This window comes from Xenopus tropicalis, chromosome 2, assembly GCF_000004195.4.
Source record: "Xenopus tropicalis strain Nigerian chromosome 2, UCB_Xtro_10.0, whole genome shotgun sequence".
In the NCBI taxonomy this organism is placed as follows: domain Eukaryota; kingdom Metazoa; phylum Chordata; class Amphibia; order Anura; family Pipidae; genus Xenopus; species Xenopus tropicalis.
Genome location: NC_030678.2, coordinates 17935417 through 17960396, shown reverse-complemented (window position 1 = coordinate 17960396; position 24980 = coordinate 17935417). Strand labels below are relative to the sequence as shown.

The following is a 24980-nucleotide window of genomic DNA, read 5'->3' as shown; positions in this document are numbered from 1 at the left end:
GCGAGATGTTGCCTGGTGTGCCGTAGGCAGGGCACCAATGTATTAGGGGGGCACTGCTCTTGGCACCAATGTACTAGGGGGGCACTGCTGCTGGGCACCAATGTACTAGGGGGGCACTGCTGCTGGGCACCAGTGTACTAGGGGGGCACTGCTCTTGGCACCAATATACTAGGGGGGCACTGCTGCTGGGCACCAATGTACTAGGGGGGCACTGCTCTTGGCACCAATGTACTAGGGGGGCACTGCTGCTGGGCACCAATGTACTAGGGGGGCACTGCTCTTGGCACCAATGTACTAGGGGGGCACTGCTGCTGGGCACCAATGTACTAGGGGGGCACTGCTGCTGCTGGGCACAGAGTTAAATTTTTTAACATTTTCTAATGGTGGTGTGCCTCGTGATTTTTTTCATGAAACAAGTGTGCCTTTGCCCAAAAAAGGTTGAAAAACACTGCCATAGGGAAATGACCAAACTGTATATTAAATATATATCTATATATATATGTATATATATTCTGTTACACGGCTTGAACGATGTACGGAAGAGCTCATAAAGGAGTATAAGGATGCGTGCCTGTGTTTGGGTGTGTATAGCTGTTTTCAGGCAGAGGAAAACATTTAAGCCCAAAACCTGCAGAAAAGGCTCGGTTTCAAGGGATTTAACAACATTTTCCAGTGCGGATATTTTTTGTAATTAAAATACATCTACTTTCCATTGTATGCCAGCCCGGCTTCCTTTCTCAGCTGCAGTTAGAGGCTGTGTTTGTGAATGGATACCGCGTATTTACTTGCCAAACCTCTCTCTCTCTCTCTTTAGCTGTTTTTCCTCCGTTTATTCTGCTAAATATTTTACCTCTGCTACACAAGTTTCTAAATGAAAAAGCCAGATAGACTTTCTCTCCCAGAAATGGACTCAGATTGAGTTTGTGCTGAGAATTTCAAGATGCCTGTATGTAGACAATTGTGGCACGTCCATGGGCTTAGTTGGCAGTGCCAAGATGGAAACTGCAATTACCGCACACTTACAGGTCAAAGGATGAAGATCAATATGGCGGCTGCAACAAGATTCATATCATGGGCATATCTAGGAGTCTTATTGTTCATACACCAGGGACTGACTCTAAGAATAACTACAGTCAGTGAATAAGGAAGGCCAGGCCAAACTACAACTAGTGTAACAGAACATATACAACTACAGTAAGTTCCTAGAGTAAAGGTGGCCATACATGGGCACTAACGATGGGCCTGCCCGACCAACATCTGGCCTGTAATCGGGTTTTAAAAATGAGTCGGATCGGAGACCGCATCGGATCATTGATGCAGTCCCCGAACAGACGGACGCCTATACCTATCATTCTAATTCAATCGTTTGGCCCAAGGGCCAAACAACCAAATTAGCCCGATATCGGCCACCTGTAGGTGGGGATATCGGAACAAGATCTGCTCGCTTGGTGACCTGACCTAGCGAGCAGATCTTGGCGTGTATGGGCACCTTAAGCTTGTGCTGGTCAAAGATGTCCCTAAAATTAGTTAGATCATAAAGGGGTCCTAAACCTAAGAAAGTCTCAAAACAACCACTGGACAATTCTGATGGATACTGTGCTGTTTCCATTATTGACTAACAATTAACAACTGATATATATTGCTTTACTATTGTAATTTGTCCACACGGGAGGGTATGTAGTAACATGGGCAAAGCTGGTCCTCGTCTCATAACCCATGGCAACCAATCAGCAGTTGGGTTTTACTGATCTAGGCTAGTTACCATCAAAAATTGATACTTCTGATTGGTTGCTCTGGGTTACCTGACAGCATAGACAGAGTAAGATGTTTGTGTTTGAAGAGGCTAATTAAAGGCATTTTGTACATAGGCTTATCCATAGTATCCCATGATCAATACATGGCAGCATATATGCAGTGTCAATTCCACAAATAATTCCTGACACCACATGGTAGTACATATACAGTATATACTGTGAGAGATGCAATGGGAAAGGTCATTATTTGGTGTATTTCCACCAGTATTTAAGGTGGGATGCAAATGGCCTAAGGTAAAATACCTGGTTTTACAGCAGGTAATGCTGTGTTGGAGTAAATCTCCTTTAAGGTTTGATTGGGCCAGCTGTAGGGAGCTGCCTGATTAGGCTGCAGGTGAGCAGCCAATAAAAGGGCTGTATGATTTACAGGGTGGGAGTTGGAATTGAACCGTGACTATGTGAAGGTCACTCTCAGAGCAGGGCACAGAGCAGGAGGGCTGCCTGTGTGAGGAACTCCCAGAGGAGCTGGGGGTGCCACCTGCCCACTGCCAGGAAGCAGAGGGAGTGCTGACCGAATGAATGAGTGCTGAGAGGGCTCAGCAAGGCTTAGTGTGAAGCCTGTGTGTTCCAGAGCGTGGAAAATAACCCTGGAAGGTGAGAACCCTGAAGAAGGGACATCTCAAAACCCTGAACTGTGTATGAACTATTGTCTTTATGTTTCTGTTGGGAAGAATGGGCCCTTAATAAACCTGAGTTTTGCCTGAAGACTTGGTGTCCCTGTCTCTATGCTCCAGATCCTCTGCATGCCTGCCTACCAATGCTAATTCCCCCAAAATTGCGTGTACAGGCATTCAGCATGTCACAATACATACTGTACATACATTGTATAATACCCTAGAACACATAGAAACGCAGTGCTGTTTCCAGGATACATGGTAGGATAAATTCAGTGGCAATGTAATGTATAACACCCTCATCCTATGTGCTTTAGGAAATGTATTGGTTTTGCTTTAGGCTTCCAAAACCTTCACAGAAAACCACCCATGCTGACTGGGACAATTCCTTCCCATATTAATAACAAGTACAGCATTAGACTGGGTGCATTGGCCCCACCAGGGCCGCAGCCAAGTGACGGACCAACCACCCCCTTATGTGTGCCCTAACCCTAACCAACCCTCTCATAACTCAAACCCAACCCAAATAAGGATGCTGTAATCTCTAATGTAACCAGTGCCTGCCAATATCAGTGGTCACTGGGCACAGGGTGGTGTTTGGGAGAGAGAGGCCCATGTGACTAATGCCCACTGGGTTTTTCCTGATACCTATTAAGGTATGGAGGTATAATCATGTTTTCCCTAAATTCAATAACCAATGCTTTGAAGTTCTAGCCTCATCCTGGACCTTTCTGTCACATCTCTATGAAAATATAAAGTGATCTAATTAGTTGCAGTTCAGAAACACAGGGATTAACCACGTTAACATTCTTAAATTCCACAACCTATTATTTCCTTTCTATTTAAAGATGTTTGAACTGCTGAACCGAGACTCCAAAGCAGACTATACTTTGATTTGGCAGGCACTTAGAGGTAGTTTTCGAGTTGGCAGTTTCAGATTTGGTTTCCCTAACTCTGTTTTTTTCCTGCCAAGAACATGGAATAATATTTTCCTTTTTTTTCTCCCTTTTTTGTGTGTTTGTAGTGAGAAGATCACTTTGAAAATGGATGTTTTTTTTCATATTCATTAAAGGCTGAGTAATGTAAAAATGTTCATGAATGTCAAGGGTCTTCCAAACCAACAGTCAGCTGATCTTCCCCTTAGCAAGGAAGATGGAATGTGGGGGGTAAAACACCAACAGAGGAAGAGTGTGGAAGAACTGGAATGGAGATGAAGAATGGGGTTACATAGGGATAGGCAACTATAAGCAGAATTATGACTTCCATCAACCCTATCAAGAGCTACAGTGCCATACCATGCTCGAAGGCACACTATACAGTACTTTCAGTTCAGTAGCACTAAGCCCTTGATGTTTAAAGACGCCTAACAGAGACCCATAAGGCCTTAAACCATCAAGACTAGTGCTACTGTGCTGACTAAGCTTTATAGTTGTACGAGGGGCAGCAAAACCATTCTGCCACCACCCCCCTCCATTTCTTCTTAAATCAGCCTAGGAGATAGACAGATAGACAGGGCTGCCCGCAGGGAGTTGTACTTTCACAAAAGCTGGAGAGTTACATATTGGACATCCCTGACACAACAAGTAAAGAACAACAGCTGAATTTTACCCAGTATATCATCTGTCCAAAGAAGTGCTCCAAAACTGCCCATGCATGCCCAGATTTGGTTGGGCTGTTTGGCCAATTTCAAGCATACGGAACTGCAACCTTTTGAAAATGTATATGATCCCACATTTATTGCCCCTCTTATGGTATCTGTTATGAGGGTTGATTCACTAAAGTGCGATAACGCTTATCGCATGCTTTTTTGCGTTAAAATTGACGCAGAAAAAACTCGTGATTCGCTAAAGTATTATGGCATGCGTTAAGTCGCATATCGCGTGCGTTAAATAGTGCGCAACCGAATGCGTTAATTAGTAAATGAAAAGATCTACTTGGGGCAGGCGGTAATTATAGAAAAGTACAGTTCATGAGCTTTTGGCAACACAATATGGACTTTGCAGTGGGATTTATTCAAGTCTGTGTTGGCCCCAGAGTGATGCAGCCGCCAGTTTGCAGGGAAATGGGCATTTTCAGAAAAGTAGTTTTACGAAAGTAATGGTGTGTATGGCTAATATGGCGTGCGCATGATAAGTAGCGGACGTGTGTTAATTAGCGCGCGCAACAAGTAGCACGCTGCATTAATTAACATGCATTGCGTCGAATACTGCACGAAAATAGTCTTCGCGACTTAAATAACGCAAACAGCATCGCGTCTAAATTAACGCAAATATACTTTTAGTGAATCGTGCGTTGAGATAAGACGCGATAACATTTTTAACCCATGATATAAATAACGTTTTAACGCACTTTAGTGAATCAACCCTACGGTATCTGTTCATTTGCCCGATGGACCAGAATACTGTGACCTGTGTATGGCCGCCTCAAGGCTTGAGGCCAAATTCCTCTTTTCCTGCCCTGAAAATGCCATAACAAATAGATCAGAGGTGTATTTTTACAATATCGAAATATAATAGCAGGTGAAAACTTTGGCCCATTCCTAGTAACCCATGGCAACCAGAGGCCTGCCTACAAACAGCAGACCTGTAAACGCTCCTTGTTGATTGGTTGCTATGGGTTATGAGACCTGGAAAAAAACTTTCCACCTGTTATTTATATAACCCTCCTGCTCAGAAAAATAAAGTGCTTAATTATTTTATAAGTTCAGTCAATTTTGCCTTAGAAAATGCTAAATAACCCCCAGGTGGGAGATGCTATATATAATATAATGCTTTGCCGATGGCCCTAAATATTGTTCCAGAAAAACATAATCCCCCTGCAAACAGATGAAATAGTGTAAAGCTGGAATTCATTGAAGAGTATTTGGGTTTGTCGAATGCAGCTGTTTAAAGTGTTTGATTTGGCCAAAGAACAGAAAAAAATCACCACATACCAATTTCGTGAGCGACAGTGAAAGCTGCGTGGAGGCCGTCATCCTCAATTACTGCACAGCTGCGCTCCGGTGAGCATATGGTTCCAACGTCTGCCATTCCCAAGGTATCACATGAATGATGCCCACATAAATCCTGTCCAAGAAGGAAAAATAAGTCATGCAAATCATATTTTACACTAACAGTGAGCAACAACATGTTGTCAGCCACTTATACAGAGTAAACCCTTGGCTCGCGACTGTCGATGGAAGTCTGGCAATGGGATAGAATGTTACAAACCTCACCTGGCACATTAACCCTACCAAGCCAACTGCAGAGCACAAATGGGATTCCCAATGCTCCCAAATCCTATATTGGTGTGTATTGAGCTGTGAATGAGCAATGCTTTATGCACAAGCCTGTGGCCTTACACCTGCTCTAAAGAGCAACTCCCAGCATTTGAAATCAAGGACTACTTGTGTGGTTTCAAGGGTTGCTAAAATGGGTCAGTCTTTGGTATCTGACTAATCGGCCCCAGAGGCTGAAAGGATGAATACTGTATGAGACCACCTCCCTGTTGTTCCTGTTCATTCAAATAGCCTAAATAATCAGAACTACTGGACGTGAAGGGAAGATGAGACTCTTTACTTGCTCTTCTGATCTACCATGCACTTACCAACATGTCCCACCACCTGCACTCCAATATCTCAGAATGACTGCTCAACAAATAGCTCTGACCTGGCAAACATGCCCAGAAGGCCAAACAGTATGGTCAGAATCAGCCGAACTGCCCAAACCTTAGCATGTAAGGGCGAGCTTTAAGGTGGCCATACAAATAGCAATTTTAATATTTTGTATGACCAGGGCTGAATCATCATATATGGAGGTAGAAACAATAGAAATTCTACCTTCACCTTCAGCCCTGAACATAGATTTTGCTCGGGCACCTGATCAAAATCTTTAAACCTGGCCGATCGACGAGTTGACTGATACCCGCAGCCTTTTGTGATATCGGTTGCCTCTTTGAACAGCCATACATGCACCGAATATCGTACGAAACAAAGTTTCATACAATATTATTGGTGCGTGTATGGCCAGCTTTAGTCTTGTCTCACTGGCAGACTGGCAACAAGCTTAGGTCTGGGCACCCTCAAAATGGTTGGGTTTCAGGTGGAAAACCCCTGATCTCCAGACATGTGGTTGGTCCATGGGTACCATACAAAAAGTTCTGGGTAGGAAGTGGCCCACAGATGAAATTAAAATGCACTTCCAGTCTAGTGTGATATCAATTTTCAGTCTAGATTGACATGACATCCAGATGTGGCAGGGGAGGGTTGGCTTTGGGAGGTAAGCTAGTTGGGTGGGCTTGGACAGGTGTGAACATAAATAGGTGCAGTCAGTGGGTCAAGACGCAAGTTGGCTTCAGTGTTGGTCTACCAAACCAGACCACTCAGGACTTACTCATTACCTCCTATTGGGTGACTTCTCATTACCTCCTATTGGGGGTTATATAATAATAGGCACTAAGTTTGCCCAGAAGCAGTAACCAATCAGCAGGTAAATTTGACTGGTCACCTGGTCATCGTATTGGTTGCTATGGGTTACTGCTACTGGGCTAATTTAGTGCCTTTTTTTACATATGGGGGATAGTGTTGAAATCCCTTTGCAGAAAACCAGATGGGGACAGCATATTATCAATGGGGTGTTGTCAGTTTAATAAATAATATGTAATAAAATGGCCCCCACCATAGCAGAGACAACCACTAGATTTTCTCATTGCCTGTGCAGAGAGATATTATAAATCTATGGCAGCACAGGTGTACCCTTGTTCTAAACACAATTCTGCAGGAAAATCTGAGGGTAAATAGGTGTAATACATTCCTAGCCTTCCCCTGGTTATTTTTCCTTCTCGGTTGAACTATTTAGCAGGTAAATTCTAAGAAACCTAAAAACTAAACATGACATAGGAAAAACAACATTATTTTTTTATAGGGGGGCCACACACTCTGACATCACAAAACGCAACACTGACCTGCACTCATAAACAGAATGTAATGTGGTTCTGGGATGAATGCCGGCCTAGCATAGACCCCGAGCGGCACATTCTATTTACACAATACTTCAATAAACCCAAGCGAGTGTTGCCTTTTGGAACTGTAAAGCACAGTGTCGCTGAACTGCAGGAGGAATCATTAGCATGCAATCATTTCTCTGTTCACAAGTCGGCAGTTGTTATCCTAAACAGAACCGCGTTTGTTAGCAGAAGTTAAATGAAATTAGATTTTAACCCCTGGGGGACACGTGTGGCCTGTTTACTAGAATACAGGAATGTGGATTCAAAGGACTAATGACTCCACAAGTTGATGGTGGGGGCAGGGGGGGGGTGAGAAGCAGCCTGGCAGTTGTACATTAGCTTTTCATGTAATGTAATTAAAGGAACAATGTCCCATAAATAAAATGCACAATTACATGGAAGGCTTTGCTGTAACAGTAGGAGAAACAGGAGGCCGGGGAATTAGTATAAAGGCAAATGGTTTCTTTTATTCAAGTTGGCATTTTATTAGGAAAAAAAATTCTATAGACTTGCACATTTCTGTTATATTCCATGCTTAGCAATTAGGCAAAAAAAGGCAGCTGCCTACTACTAGCAGTGTTATTATATGCTGCTGATTTCCCAGGGTTACTTACTTACTTACTTTAGGGGTTACTTTGAGCTGCAACATTGGGGACATTATTCCCCAATGTTGGTCAAGCGGGTGACTTATGTCCAACCATCGGGGCATGTACAGCCAACTCAGGGGCTTTTTCCATAGAGTGTTCTGCAATCTCTGGGCATGTCCTATTTCAGCTTCTGGATAGGACATTGGCGGGTGTGAATAGAAGACTATAGTTTCCCTTAAGCTGGGCACACACGTGGCGATGTTCGATCTTTCATGCGACCATCGTTCCGACCCTCCACTGACATTCAGGGCTGAACCGTCAGATATGGAGGTAGAAACAATAGGATTTCTACCTCCTTCTGTCGATTCAGCCCTGAAGGCAGATTTTGCTCAGGGGCCTTCTATGGCGCCCAATCGAAATCTTTTAATCGGCCCGATCGGTGAGTCGACCGATATCAGCAGCCTCCTGCGAGGTTTGGTACGATATTATCGGTGCGTGTATGGCCAGTTTTAATTTTGATTCAGATTTCGCCAGTACACATTCGCCAGTAAGTTCTGCCCCTTTTGGAGCAAAATAAATATCTATTTTTAAACATTAACAGTTCATTTTGTTTTGCACCCTTACTACCCTACCTACATTTGTAATCAGGAGGCCTCAGTTACCTACAGGTCATGTATAAATGTGGCCTTCCATCCCCAAATTGTTTTCTGGTTCTTAGTAGGTGCCCATTACATAGGGGTGATTAATAACTTTATCGGCTGCCTTCTACTCCTCCCACAATTGCTTTGAAGAACAAAAAGACAAAGATGTCGGAAAATGACTGTACTTTTGGTTTCACTTTTCTGCAAGGATCGGTGCAAGAAATAACAACACAAATCTAATTTACTGAAATCATGTTATGTATAATTCCTCCTTAGGCATCAGCTTCATTATACAAGAGTCAGAGTCCTGACATCCAAAAGCAACTTATGAAGACCTTTCCATGAGTGATGCCAATATTTCCTAATTCCATAGTAAGATATTGGGCCAGATTCAGAATCTCAAGAAAACTCAACAGAAGTCTATGGGGAAATATTGAACAAAATTTAGAAGTTACTTGTCCAACTGAATCGGATCCATCTTCTTCAAACCTGGCCTATCTCCACTAGATGTTCATGTCACTCCCAGATGCCCCAGCAAGTTCCAACATCACGGAGACAGACTTGTCACCATTCCAGAGAGACATAAGAATGCAGACTGACAAAGGAGTGCTCTTGTTTTATAATAAAACCTACTGTTGGAACAAGTCTCTCAACAATCTGCTGTTCAAATCTGTTTAGGGGAAGACAATCTGTACATGTGTGTCAGCAGCAGACTTTTGTAAATATCTGTTAATGTATTATCTTATGTTACATACAAAGAAATGAACCGGGTTTTAGGCTTTTCCTCCATAATTAACCCACCCTCCCCAAACCACCTGTTCATATCCAATATCAGTTTTCCTTAAAACATTAAAAAAAAGACAAAACCAACAAAGAATGTGCTTCCAAGTAATTTCTCATTCAAATGGAAAGAACGTTTCCAGTCTGAGCCCATGGCATAAAAATAGGGATTTTACAGGTTTTTGGAACTTGTTTTGCCTGCAGAAAATCTCTGTGTGCTCCACTTATATGGAAATGCACTATATCCAGGATAGGTTTGCAGGAAAAGCTTTCTGTAAGAGTGTCCTACTCAAAGTTTATATTGTTGGGCTTTTGCATAGCTTTGTAGGTGTATGCACACACAGCTGTTTGTTGGTATCTCTGCACGGAACCAATTTTTGAGATCCGGATGTGCGGCCTGCAACCTGCATTTTTACTTGCTATGATCTGCAACTGCCTTATCTGCAACCTAATCCGGGACCTGCTGACCCCAATTAAACAGGAAGTGGTGTTGCTGCAAAACAGATCAATTAAGTTATATAATATAGGAAATATGGATAAGACCCACAACTCAACCCATGACCCACAATCTGCATCTCTATGTGCATCCAAAAGATCTACCAGCAACCCGTAGTGCAGGTGGCCATACATTTCATGATACTCTCTGTATCAAACCGACTGGCCTGTGGGTCAGTGTATGGCCAACTTCCTATTGTTCCCAGCCCAAATAGCCAAAACTGCAGGAAGTAAAGAGGAGCTGCAGCTGCTGTTTCCTTCCGTATCTGCTGAGGTAGCACACAGCGGCCGACATGGTGCATCATAAGATTTAAAGCATGTCCAATCATCTGCAATCTGATAGGAACCCTACGTCGATCAATTAAGGATCATTTTGCCATGGACAACAATGGTAATCGCCCTGATCTTGCTGTTGCCCCCACCCGTCAGGTGACTTTTGTTTGAATATAAGCAATGCCCATTTTTGAGCAATAAATGCCTGACCCATGGGTATTCTGCTGTCCATACATTATCTTTTACATTACCTTGCCCCTATATAAAAGGCACCTATCTAGTTTTACCAATCCCTGGGAAAATGAAAGTAAAGCCGGCAGTAACCCATCTAACACATTCTTATTTCTATATATTACACACTGGTACAATGTTACAGCTGTTCTAAGGATATGAATGCAGCTCAATGATTCATTCAAATGACACACCCTGCTCATTATCAGAGACAGATAGCCTCTTTATCAAAGTGTCTACAAAAATCTTTAAAAGAGTGGCTGCAGAAAGTCAAGCGCAGTGTACAGCAAGAATCAGACAGCTTTATCTCTATATAGGAAGGTTTCTTCCAATATAGTTCTCCCCAGTGACTTCACTTAACCAAAATGTTCACTGGAATAGATATGTAGGGAGGCTGGGATATGGAACTATTCTACCTTCTGTTGAGTTCACAGGCAATGAACTAAATTATTTTGTTTTTTGTGGGCACTGTATTGTGGTCTGCTGTGTTTTGGGGCACTGTAATGCATTTTGTTCTGGTGATGGTCAGTGCACTGAATTATAGTATACTTCATTCTGCTGTGGGCCCTTCTGGTACAACTGCTGTCACTGTACTACATGCTGGGTGCCATAATGTATTTTGTTGTATTTGTGGGTTCTGTACTTAATTTTGTTGTACTGGCCTGAGTCGTGTTAGTGGTCACTTGACTTGCATTCTGTTGCATTATCTCCTCTTACAGGTAATAATAATGATGATAATGAAGCTTACACTACACAGCTATGTCCATAAACTGTTGCAGGCCAGATTCCTGCTGAGATGTTACAGAGGTAGAACTTGCATCTAACGGCCCAGACTTTATAAGACACATCTATGTTCAAGCCAGAAAATATCCCAATATTCTCTTCTATGGAACTTGGCGTGGTCTTGTGTTGCTATGGCCATGCACAACTGCAGTATCTGAGACCTTCCGATCTTCACGGACATTCTTTAAGGGGTTAAAAACACATTAGGGGTGGTTTCCAGACCTTGCCCACGTGACTGGTAAGGGAAAATCTAGGACTTCACTTGAGAGTACTTTCAAACAACTCATTCACTTTGTCTGAAGAGCTCTACTTCCACAAATGTCCAGTGTGGCAGATATCCCATGACCTGGAGTCAACCACTGATGGCCATCACTAGCCTACATAGCCATATAGCCTACTAGGGACCTTCAGTTCCATGAAGCTTCAGCTGAAGAGCCTTAAGTTGAAGATTGTTGCTGTACACATTCCTCCAGCCAAGGAAACAACATGCTGATCCAGCTTCTATAAATAACCGTATTGAAGAATCCACATCAGAATAATTTAGCAAGCTCTTCTTATGCAGCTGACAGCTAAATGTGAGAGAATTTGCCTTCATGTACTTGGGCCTGATTGACCTCGGTAGAAAGTAAAAATGAAGATCGGGCAGCAAAACACAGTAGCTGTCCTGTCTGAAAGGAGTTCTGTGGGAAAGCTGATAGGAGTGAAATACAGGAGTAAATAATGGCAGCATCTGGGGCCAAGCATAACATGGAAACTACAAGGAATTTAGCAGTCTAGAGATAAAGGAGGAAATTATCTGTTCTTTCTGGGGATTTACAGGTTATGCTGACATTCCATGGACTGCAAAAATAGTGCCTGTAACTTTAAGAGCTGAACGTTCTAATGGGATGGGGGGTCCTTACTACTGGTGGGGAGTTTCATGCTACACTTTCTTCAATAAAGAAAACATATGGCCCCTGCCCAGCCTTCCATAAAGCTGTGCATATACTATAATGTGATTATTTGTTCCCCAGGCCAACAACAGAATCATAAAGGGGTTCCTAGGGAGACCCATTAGGAGAGGATGTTGTGAACGTGTTGTCTTTACTGGATGGGGTTACTAAAGGTAACCACAAATGTTGTGATCCGCTCATTTAGCGATGTCACCAAACGAACGGATCTTCTTTGGCTATGCCTACCTAAAGTGGGCGACATGGGGCTAATTCAATCATTTGGCCAAACAATCGAATTAAAATGGCAGGCATAGGTGCCATCGGACTGAAGCAACAAGCTCATGCGGTCTGCCCAATCAAGATCTGGCCAGTTTTTAGGCCAGGTGTCGGGTAGGCCCATTGGAGTGCCCATACACCAGCAGATAAGCTCTGAAAGAACCAAATTGTCAGCTGAAATCTGCCTGTGTATGGCCACCCTTACCTAGACCTCTGACCAATTTTCAACCAGATATCCCTTGATCAGGCTACCAGGAATGCCACATACACAGGCCAATAAGCATCTGACATGGTCTGTAGGGGCTGGGTCAGCAGCTTTTTGGCCCATGTATGGGGCCCTCCTGGCCAACTTAACAGGGTAGGGTATGGACAAATAAGCAGTGGGGCAGACTAGGACAATGGTGCTGCTCCACCTCAGGTGGACAATTGACCACAGGGTTTGCTCCAGATCTGGTAAAATATACCAACCAATTAGATTCCTGATTTCAAACAGATGAACGGCAAATATTACCATCTGATTGGTTGCTATGGGTTATAAGAACTGGTGCAAACCCTGCCCCTGTTAATACATTACGCCCAAAATACTCTAGTGCAGCTGTGCTGTGCAACCAGCCCAGTGGGTACAAATGACACTGTTTTACAACATAAAGGAGACAGACTGGTACAGACCCCTGCTAGATTCCCTGGCACTTGGGATCAGTTTCAAGTGTCTGACCCTGAACTTGTTAGTTCAGGCAATAAAAAGGCTTTTATGTCTATCAGATTGTACAAATTCCTAAAGCAGAGCACATCAGGGTACTCTGAGGGCAGTTTAAAGAGGAGAGGGACAGGGAGTCTTTAAGAGTTAATAACTGGCACCATTTGTGTGGGGAAGGGGAATTTTCCCACTATTTTTTAGACCACTGTGCACAAAGCATTCTGGGCATCCTTGCTATGTCCTTATTTTCTGGATAGTATTCACTAAATCTATCTGTTTTTCTCTATTAAATGTTACACCCCAGTGCAAGCCTGTGACACCATATGAGCCAATGGAACAGTGAGGAACACATCTCTTGGCAATAACATCCCGGGTCACCCCAGGTAGTTCTGCCGGAGAGATTTCGTATATTTATGCCAAAATCCTACATTGTCATGTGCTCACTTAATGCATACTTTCCCCACGTCTGAGAGCTACCAACTGCTTGTGAAATGTTCTCGCTTGACAGCTAAAATGCAAATATTATTCTGTTAGCACACAGGCACGAAGTTCAAAGTAGTCCTTGCTAGTAAACAGAAATGGAAAATGTACCTCACGCGTTTCGCCCGCTCGGAGGACAAATACACCGTTAGGATGTGCAAAATATCCAGCACGGCTGGAGGCTGAGCCAATCAAAACACATAGATGCTTGTTTGGAGCCTAGGTTAGGGATGAGGAACTACAGTCATCCTGATATTATCAAAAGGACAACTTTCACCCCCCCCGCCAACAGTCATTCAATAACAACTGCAAGGCTGGAGTTTTCCCTGCCCTGCACTGAGGGTTGCAAGGATTTATAGTTCCCCAGTTACTGATGATGCCCCCCTTTTTCTGTCCATTATTTATGCCAATTAACCTGCTCCTGAAGTTAGTAAACAAACTTCCCTCTGGTGGTGTGAGTTATAGTTCAACCAGGACATCAACATTAGGCTGAGCAGATCAATAGGGTAAGTGGGGAAACATATGAAGTATGTAAGGATTCATTCCAATCAGTATTGTAGCTGAGAATTACTGGACCTCATGGGAAAATCAATTTAGGTCCCCCCCAGTAAACTTTGGGAATAAGACATTTTTTTGTAAACTATATATATTTAAACTGTAAAGCCAGCGCCAATCTGATAGGGGCCAGTCAACTGCACCCCCTAGACTTGGTTTTGGTGGCGGGTAGGCCCGGACTGGGATTCAAAACAGACCCCCAGAGACCCAAAAAAATAGTGACTGTCTGTGAGCTCTAAATGTGGCCATAAAGGCTAAGATCTGCTCAATTGGCGAGCTCACCAAGCGAGAGGATCTTCTCCCGATATCCCCACCTACGGGTGGGCAATATCGGGCTAATTCGGTCGTTTGGACCTGGGGCCAAACAGTCGAATTAGAACGACGGGTATAGGCGTCTGTCAGTTCGGGGACCGCATCAACGAGCCAATGCAGTCCCCGATCCGACTAAAAATCAAACCTGCCCGACCCAGATCTGCCCGATTTCAGGCCAGATGTCGGTCGGACAGGCCTGTCGTTAGTGCCCATACACGGGACCGATATCAGCAGCTAGAATTGGCCTGTGTATGGCCACCTTTACTGTAACAGGAAGAACTGTGGAAGCAAAACACAGAACTTTGTCCATTAATTGGCTGATGTGCCTAACATGTATATGTGCCTTGGTATGTTTGTGTGCACTGTGGATTGTATGACCCCAGGGGGCGGCCCTTGGTACTTAAAATGGCAGTTTTCTACTTAGGATTACCCACTGGTACATACTATTAAAAAAAGTATATTTTTATGAAAATGGTTTGTTTACATTTGAGCTATTTTATGTGATATATTTTTATAGGGACCTATATTGCTTGCACGGCCTCACCACGGCACGGGAACGCAAGAGTAAACGCCCGTATGTAAGGGCCCTCAGATGTGCCTTCCTATAAAGGGTGAGGTAGGAATGGATAGGGTGGCAGTTCCCTAGCAACACATTTAAAAAAAAAAAAAAATCTCACACACATTTTCTCAAAGTTGGCCAAATACGGTTACTTTTTGTTTCAAATTCAATAAAAACAAACGTGCTGAGGTCATTTCCACTCCCAATGGCTTTGCCATTCAGGCTGGGGCTCCATTGTTAGAGCCGAGCGGGGTTAACTGAGGCAAATCATTACTAACATAAATATCACTTTACCGAGGCGCATACAGGATTACAGGGCACCGGCAACAGAAATCCTGATTTTAAATTCCAGACACGTTGCCTCATTGTTTTTAACCTCTTTCTTTAGGAAAAAAAAAAAGGGGGTGGAGGGTGGGATTTGGCCGGGGCCTTTAAGGCATATGCTTCTCGTTATGGTATGTAGGTTAGTGCCTATCTATTTATAGCCCTGCCAGAATGAATGTTGTGTATATTGCACTATAAACTTACACAAGTGGTTTATTTAGGGAACTGATTGTGTTCAGATGCTTTCTCTGATGTTACTGGCACGAAGGGAGAGAAGGCACAAACCCCCCCCATCTCTACATTTTTGGCCACATATATATATATTTTGGCCAATTACCGCTTCTGCAGAACTACAACTCTGACCTCCAGAAACTCTGGTATAGCAGGATTATTGTCAATGGCCAATGGCCACTAAGCTACAGTGAAGTGCCCACAAAGGGCATGAACACAAAATTGGGCACTATTTCATTGTATCTGCTTGCACCTATGCACACTCTTTAGCATCATTCAGCCTGCCCTGATGGAACTGACTCCAGTCTAGAGTATAGGTCCCAATGGACACAAATGGACCCTGGAATTAATGCCAAACAATGGCGCTATTCATGCCATGATCCCGAAGCAGTAGTAGAACTACCAGGGGGGGGTGCGACTGTACCAGGGCCCATCCATGGGGACAGCGATTATATCATGGTAAAATGTCAACTTAGGTAAGGTGTATATGGGAATGGGCACAAATACCCTTCTTACCCTTAGGCTGACTACTAAGTACCCCTTTGCCACTGCAGTCACCTCCTGCTACTTTCGCATTGTACCCTCTGTTTGCAGACATAGAAACACTTTATTATAGCCCCCCACCCCTTGTATTAAACCCACACCTTGCATTGCCGTTTAGTGGTCAGATGCATACTGCAGACTGCAGTGGCTTAGATATAGCCATGCAACTTAATTAGCCATGTAGGATGTAGTATTATGTGCCCAGTTTTAGCAGGCTAAGGTAGAAATACTAAACAATTCAAAACCCAGGAGCAAGCTTCTCTAATAGGGCAGCCCTGCAATAGGCCATTCCTTAGTCCAGGGATCCCCAACCTTTTATACCCATGAGCAACATTCAAATGGAAAAAATGTTGGGGAGCAACACAAGCATGGAAAAAGTTCCTGGGGGTGCAAATAAGAGCTATATTTGGCTATCTGTTAGCCCCTATGTGGACTGGCAGCCTATAGAAGGCTCTGTTTGGCTTTACACTGGGTTTTATGCAACCAAAACTTGCCCCAAGCCAGAAATTCAAAAATGGCACCTACTTTGAGGCCCCTGGGAGCAACATCCAAGGGTTTGGGGATCACTGCCTTAGTCTATGAGCTGCTGGGCATTTACAGTAAGAAGTCAAATGACTGGCAGCAGAAGGCCAATTGTGCCAACTAAAGGAATTTTGGAATACTGGTTGGAAAGGAAATAGTTTCCCCTTTTTCAAAATAAAGTGGGCTGGGATTTAGCTTTATGACTAGTGGTCGGACTGGCACAGAGAGAAACTGAATGCACAAGTGAAAAGGGGAAAAAATCAAGCAAAAACAGCACCCACTCCCCAAAGAATGTCCGGCAATGAAATGCGTGCCATGCCATCTGGGAGAGCCGTTTCCACTTGCCATTCCAGGGATTTTTTTCCCCCTTAAGCCTCAGATGTTGAAATGCCTTTATAATCCCTGAGACTGGCATGTAACTTATGACTTGAGAAAAACATAGGAAGAGAGAGCAAATGCAATTCATCTGAAGTTCCACCGGCTGCCAAGTCCCTTGGCCCTGCCAGCAGCAGGTTTATTTCTCTTAGAGGACATTTCTGGCTGGCTGTGTTCATTGCGGAGGCTGCATGGATTCTTTCAGGCAAGTACGGGCAGGTGGGTTCCCCCTGTGTTTGCTGCGGCGCATTCAAGCACCTTTTAAGGAGCGGCGACCGGCAGAGGAACAGAAGACATGGAGGGATGAATGCACGACTGGCTCTGCCTTTAAAACTGACCAAGGGAGCCCCAGAACTGGGATACCAGTCCGATGCTAATTAGGAAGAGACAGTGTGGGACTGGCCCCCCAGGATACCAGGAAAACTCCCGGTGGGCCCAGGTGTCAGTGGGCCCTCCTGCTCACCCTACCATTTTCCCTGTATGCCTATACCATGGCCATTACTCAATTCTATATGAGAAGAAACAGAAGAAATGGGGGAAAGGATAGATAATAGTATGTAAAAAGAAGTAATTAAGAGACTAAAGAAAGTGAGTGAACAGAGAAGGGGAGAGTGGGCCTAAGGTCTAAGGCTGATGCCACACGTAGCGTTTTTACGCTGCATATTTTCGGCGGCTGAAAAACGCCTGATATCATCATCCATAGAAATAACTTGAAAAGACGCGAAGCAAACCACACAAAGCGTAAATACGCTAGAAAACGCCTTAGCACGGATTTTTCAAGCGTAGGCTGAAATACGCCAGTACTTGCAAAGCAAGCTATTCCTATGTATACGCAAAGGCAGCTGCCAGACCTAGCGGAAATACGCTGCGTTTTTTGCTATTTCACACTATTAGCACCATGGCAACGGGATTTGCTTACGTCACCAGTACTAGGCTGAAAAACGCCATGTGTGGCTTGTGCGGCGTTTTTAGGCTGAGAAAAAATGCAGCGTAAAAACGCCACGTGTGGCATCAGCCTAAGGTTTTCTGGTGGGCCCTTGGCACCCCAGTGCAACACTGGGAAGAAATTTGGCTAGATTGGCACCCCCCACAATCCACAGATAGGGCTCATTTTGTACTACCAATCTACAGTAACCTGCAGAAACCAATCATCAATTAGTTTAGATTGCAGTTTGTAAAGGCAACACCTGATTAGTGGCTTTGAGCTACAGCAGACTAGACTATGGGCTGTAAGGGCTTTGCACAGTCATTTTTAGGTCTATACAGAGTACAGGGCCTATGGGTAGAAGTTAATGTAATGTGACCATTGGATAGGAAGGGCTTCAGCTGTACCAGAACCCCCCCATGGAGTCTACCTCTCAGCAAAGCGATAACATTATAACAAGGTGCATCCTGGGTGGCAAGGAGGATAGTGGTGTAAGGGATGGAGCTTGTATTAGATTTGCACTGGGCCCATAAGGCACTGGTTTTATTACTGACTGTGGTTACTAGACCTGGAGCAAACTATCTCTTGGTTACTATGAGTTACTTAAACTGCGGCAAGAAATAAAATCTGATATTATCCTTATATAAATCGACAGCTGTTAGTGTGCTACAAGTCTGGGCTCTCTGCAAATCACAAGTGTGGGGGGCTTTTTAGTTGCCTGGTTCCTTCATGAGTTTGGGGGCCCATTGTAAGTATATCTTGTGCATCTCTCCAATTTAGTACTGAAAAGTCTGTGGTTGCTAGAGTCACTTACCCTAGCAACTACATACTAGGAGGGGAAATCACAAAACAGGTGTACTCTTTACTCAAGTGCAACCAATCAAATCTTTGCTGTTAGTGACCAACTGGAGCTACTCTAGAGTACAATTACACCTGTTTGGGTTTAGCAAGCATAAGTCTGGAAGCTGAATAAGAGAAAAGGCCTGCACTGAAAAATACACTCATAATCAACACACTTTCTGGTTTCTTTTGTTACTGACCCTAGCAACCATGCAACTGTTTAAATTCCAGGTATTGTGGAATCCAGGATAAAAATGCATGGGTCAGCGTGCATCCATGCGCTGACACTTGCTAAACATACAGTTTTTACGCTGACAGTTGGTATAAAAGGATTATATTTATAACAATCTCTGGGGGACAGGATTGCCACGTTATGTTATGCCCACCCACTGCAGAAGCACCCACACCTTTCCTTTAGGCTCGGGGCACCCTATTAAATAAATTGCAGTCATCCAAGGGAAAACAAAGGTCCAGCCAGCTGAGCAAAGTCTCTGGGGCCTCATTTCAACTTTCAGCTGCAAAACTGACATTTGCAGTCTCCCCCCCCCACTCAACCTGTGTAGCTGGGTTATAAAAATGTTCAGCGTGACCCCCCCAGGCAAAATTGGATCAGAAAAGCAGACCTTTTTCAACTAGTTCCCATCAAGCCCGGGCTCTGGTTAAAATGGAATGAAAGAAAGGTTCTGTGGGTTAATTGGTGAAACAGACACATCCTGCTTGGTTAATCTGCAGTTTGTTATGACTTATGCCGCAGACTGCACTGACTGCTCTGTAGCCATGCAGTATACAGATGTGTGTTTTCTTTTAAACTGACAAACTGCCAACCCCTGGTCAATGTCCATGATGAAACCAAAGGACCGCTGTGCTTGTTCTGACACTGTAATGCTCAGAACACAACTGTGCAACCTTGTTGTTGAACTGCGACTCTCAGCATACCACCAACAGCTAAAGATTGTCGGGGTTACTGGGAGCTGTTGTTACAGAAGACCTGGTAAGGCTGCTGAACTGGATTCTAAAACAGCCACCTGTGTTTTCATTGGCTCAGCCTTCTCTGGTGCTGATATTTTGTTTGGCTCTCCAGGCAGTGCTGAACTTTAACTCCCAAATGACTACTGTCAGTGATTGCTGGGATTTACAGATCAAGAACATCTGGAGGGGCTACAGGTTGCCCTAGTGCTGCACCTTTGCCAGTAGGAAGCTGCGTGGCTAATTGTGATGCAGACTGCAGTGTTACTGTGAAGCCATGAAGTTTGGATTTAAATGACTTACTATCTATCCATATGGCCTGTTGATTCCAGATGCATGTGTTTTTTATGGAGGGTGGGTGGTTAAATGGCAACCTTGGCATAAGGCAGGGATCCCAAACCTTTTATACCCATAAGCCACATTCAAATGGAAAAAGTTTTGGGGAGCAACACAAGCATGAAAATGGTTCCTGGGGGTGCCAATAAGTGCTATAATTGGTTATTTAATAGGCCCTGTGTGGACTGGCAGCCTACAGAAGGCTCTGTTTGGCATTATGCCGAGTTTTTTTGCAACCCAAACTTGCCTTCAAGACAGAGATTCAAAAATAACTCCCTGGTTTGGGGGCACTGAGAGCAACATCCAAGGGGTTGGGGAGCAACATGTTGCCCCTGGTTGGGGACCACTGTCATAGGGTGACCAGATTACTTAAAAATTCAGGGGCATGTATCATATACATGTTGCTGCGTTGCTTGCTTTTAAAATAAACAACAATCAATCAGCCCTGCTATCTGGATATTTTAGACATGTCCCTGAATTTTTAAGTGATCTGGCCACCCAAAGGCCCTGTGGTTAGGTCAATCAGCACAGGTGGCTGCTGTTCTATGGCCCATAACTGGGATCGGCAACCCCTGGAATGTATAACACAGTCCTCAAAGCTGTTCCAGAACAATGTTGTGAAGCAGAACTCCCAGCATGCTGTGCAAGCCAAGAGAGGAGCTGATCTTCCCAGCAGCTGGAGGGGTGTGTGATATTAAGGTTGCGAGTATATGGGGAGAGAGGAATATGCCTATGGAAAGTAGGGTTTGCCTGGGGGAATGTGCAGCGCTCACCCCTAAACACACGCACATGTTTTCCTATTATATAACCCACAGCCAAACAACATGAGACTGACACATATTTCTTTGAAGGATAGATGGGAAATGGAGATAATAGGACAAGAATGCTGAGCTACAGACACACGAGAGAGCAGCCTCTAGCCCAGGGGCCCTTGATGTTTAAGGATTGTACTTGTTTATTCCTATTCCCACTAATGTCAAGGAATTGCTGAGGTGTGTGCAGAACACATGTTCCCTCTCTGTCTCTCTCTGTCTCTCTATGTCTCTCTCTGTCTCTCTCAGAGCTCAGAGGGAATGAGCGTGCATGGGAAGCGGCGCTGTGCTGCCAGCAGTAATTGGCTATGGGGACGGGGTGGGGGGAGCATGAAGTGCACCTGTTTCAGCACTAGGAAGCTTGCCAGCATTACACAAAACTCCCATGAAGCAGCCGCTTCCACCCCCCTAAAAAAGACTCACACATAGGAAATCAACATCCTGCATCTAGATGTGAGCTGCAGACTGCACTGATTACTAAGCAGCCATACACTATGAATCTACCATATTTTTGTTTAACTTTTATTTAAATGATCTATTCAATCTATTCTAAATTGTATCTATTCCCCCAATTTCTGCTTAATAATTAGCTGCTTAGCTCTTAAAGGGTTAAATTTTTCTGGTAAAGGGCTGGGCAACACCAGGCTAAAAATGACATAGTTTCCTATGAAGTAAACCACATGGTAGAATCACTCTACTACTACTTCCCTCATTGCTGCTGCCTGGCTATCAGAGGGTTAAACTTCCAGTCTAAAAAATACAGGACATTGTTTTCTATGGAGAAAACCACACAGGCAACAATTTGTAAAGTCCCCTTCTACTATGTCACAGTTGCTGCTTAAAAATAACCTGTTTGGCTAACAAAGGGTTAACGTTTCCGACAAAGGGCTAAGCCTTGCCGGCAACTTGAAGCTGATTTAATAATGACATGTCCTTATTCTCTATGGAGTAAACCACATGGGTTTACATTGCAGATTGTCACCCCCACTACTACTTCTTCCATTATTGCTTTAAATGGACCTATTAGAGGTTTACATTTTCTGATGATGGACTATGCCACACAGGTGGCTGGTAGCAGCCTAAATATTAAATAACATTGTTTTCTATGGAGTAAACCAAATGAGCTACACATGGCAGATTGACAGCCTACTGCTTCTGCACTGACTTGTTTGGTTATTAGAGGGTTAAACGTTTCGACACAGGTGCTACTTGTAGCAGTCTAAAAGTTACGATTCATTGTTTTCTATGGAATAAACCAAACGAGCTACACATGGCAGATTGACAGCCTACTGCTTCTGCACTGACTTGTTTGGCTATTAGAGGGTTAAACGTTTCGACACAGGTGCTACTTGTAGCAGTCTAAAAGTTACAATTCATCGTTTTCTATGGAATAAACCAAATTAGCTACACATGGCAGAGTGACAGCCTACTGCTTCTGCACTGACTTGTTTGGCTATTAAAGGGTTAAACGTTTGGACACAGGCGCTACTTTTAGCAGTCTAAAAGTTACAATTCATTATTTTCTATGGAATAAACCAAACGAGCTACACATGGCAGATTGACAGCCTACTGCTTCTGCACTGACTTGTTTGGCTATTAGAGGGTTAAACGCTTCGACACAGGTGCTACTTTTAGCAGTCTAAAAGTTACAATTCATTGTTTTCTATGGAATAAACCAAACGAGCTACACATGGCAGATTGACAGCCTACTGCTTCTGCACTGACTTGTTTGGCTATTAGAGGGTTAAACGCTTTGACACAGGTGCTACTTGTAGCAGTCTAAAAGTTACAGTTCATTGTTTTCTATGGAATAAACCACACGTGTGCATGGTAGATTGCCATGACCTTGGCTATAACACTGATAGGAGGTAAATGGCAATAGAGTAGAATAACCCCCCATGCCCTCCACACTCACACCTACCTCCCTGGTGAAGAGAATAGCCGCATCGTAGTGCTGGTCGTGCTCATCATCCAGCTGGTTGTGCTGATGTTGCCACTTGCAGAAGTTCTTCAGGGTGGTGGCTGCGTTCTTGCTCACCTCTGGCCCCTTGTCCTTGTCTGTCAGCATCACCACCTTCACCACAGCCAAGCGGATATGGTTTTCGATGCTGGGATGACTGTACAGCCGCGACGCGATGGAAGCCAAAGTCAACAGATAGTGGTGGAGGTCCTTCCCGTACTTCTTGGCCATGGACTCGTCCGCTACCAGCAGCAGCTCCACTTGTCTGGACTTGGAGACGGATCTCCGCTGGCGTTTTTTTAGTGCGGTCGACTGGAAAAGCGTTTCCTTGAGGTTGGGATCAGAAGGAGCTGAGGTCTGGTTGGCTTTCTGGGGGTTCTCCTGGGTTTGCTGGTGTTGGTGGGGGTGCCTGGTGGCCCCCTTGCCGTGCTTATGCAGCCTTTTCCTCAAGCCGTGGGTCTCACAGCTGGCCCTGGTGGGCACAGTCTCAAAACTAAAGCGATCCTTGATGAAGGCATGAAGGACCCTCTCAGAGCCATCGCTGTAGACATGCCCTTCACCTGCCGTGCCCTTGATCAGGGGCTTGATGGTGTAATGGGCATGCTTGACTGCAAAGTAGCCATCTAAACCCCCGCACAGGTTGAATACGGCCAAAGACTGGGGGCTGGAATCCACCGTCCCCCTGTAGAAGCAGTGCCGCTGGAAGCGATGCTGGGGATGCAGGCGTCCCAGATACTTGGTGCTGAAGTGGGGAGACAGCAGCAGCTCGTCCCTCTCCAAGTCCAGGAGAAACTTCTTCCCATCCGCGTACAGAATGTAGCCCACCTTACCCCCGCCGGCGTAAATCTGGTCGATATTCTGCACGATGCCGCTGCGCCTCTGGTGTTCGCCCCGGTGATGTTTATAATAGGCAGGTGGATCGCCCCGGCCGGTCTCTGCAGTTCTGTTAGAAAGCGCAGCAGCAGCAAAGTGCAACTTCCCAGCCAGAAGCAGCAGCAGGACGCTAGGGATCAGCACCATTGTTCTCTTACAGAGAAAGGAGGGAAGGAAAAAAAAAATAATAAAAAAAAAGGGTCTGGGATGAATCAGCCTCAGAAATAAAAATGTCAACAGAAGCAGGAACCGGTCAAAACTTTGTTCCTGAGCAGCGGATTGTGTCTGCCCTGTGCTTCCTCCCCGGCATCAGCAGACTGCTACAGAGTCGCACTAAGGCTGCGAACTCCCGGCTCCTCTTACCATGTATCTCAAGGATGCGAAACTGCCAGCTCTTCCTACAATGTATCTCTGCAAACTGCCAGCTCCCTATACAATGAATATCTGCAAACTGCCAGCTCTCTATACAATGAATAGCTGCAAACTGCCAGCTCTCTATACAATGGATGTTACAACTTGCTCAGCACGTCTCTGCCACTCGACTTTCACAGACTGGATGCAATTCTGCGCCTTTAGTGGCTGGTCCAGGGGAGGCAGACGCAGAACAGACGCGCGTCTGAGCGCAGAAGCCGGCTGAAGTAGTCCAAGCGCTTTTTTTTTTTCTGTAGTTGAACCCCCCCTTCTCCAGCCCGGGGTGGATGCGAACATGAAGAGAAGAGAGGGAGAAGTGAAGATGAGAGGAGGTGGAACAATAAATTTATACTGGAATGCCATTTTCAATGAGTCGTCACTGTAGGCTGCCTCTTAAAGGGAGAGAGTTTTTGGAGCAGCCCTCCCACTCCCCCCCCCAATAATCCCAGGCGCAGGGAAAGGGTTGTGTGTTTGGGGAGGAAAAAGCAGCAGCTCTTTCATTTCCACCCTGGCCGGGATCCGATTTCCCAACTTGTCGCTGACTAACAGCTGACTTCACCCTTCCTCGCTGCGTCTTTGTGGCATTTTAATGTCTTGTCCTGGGAATGCCCGGTAGATCTGGCTGATGGAGCAATGACTTGGGCAGGAGGGACGCTGGGCATTTGGGTAGGGGGGAGTTTAGAGCTGGAACTCAAGTATTGTCTGTCTTATGGAATGCTGGGGGCTTTCACACTCACTCACAAGAACTATTGAACCTGTTCCATCCAACTACAACTCCCAGCATTCCCTGCTCCAACTTTTGTGCTTGTGTGAGGGATCCTGGTAATAGTAACACACCCATTGTTGGGCT

General features: G+C 44.7%; 1 protein-coding gene across 1 annotated transcript in view; it reads right to left on the bottom strand.

Moving 5' to 3' along the window:
• adamts5 (ADAM metallopeptidase with thrombospondin type 1 motif 5) overlaps positions 1 to 24539 on the bottom strand; it is a 79473-nt gene extending 54934 nt beyond the window's left edge. The window contains exons 1-2 of the mRNA XM_002935694.5: positions 22808 to 24539; positions 5361 to 5493 (exon numbers count right to left, since the gene is read on the bottom strand). Coding sequence (XP_002935740.1) covers positions 5361 to 5493; positions 22808 to 23866 — 1192 coding nt within the window. The 5' untranslated portion in view covers positions 23867 to 24539. The remainder of the gene's footprint in view (positions 1 to 5360; positions 5494 to 22807) is intronic.
• Positions 24540 to 24980: the final 441 nt, after the last annotated feature.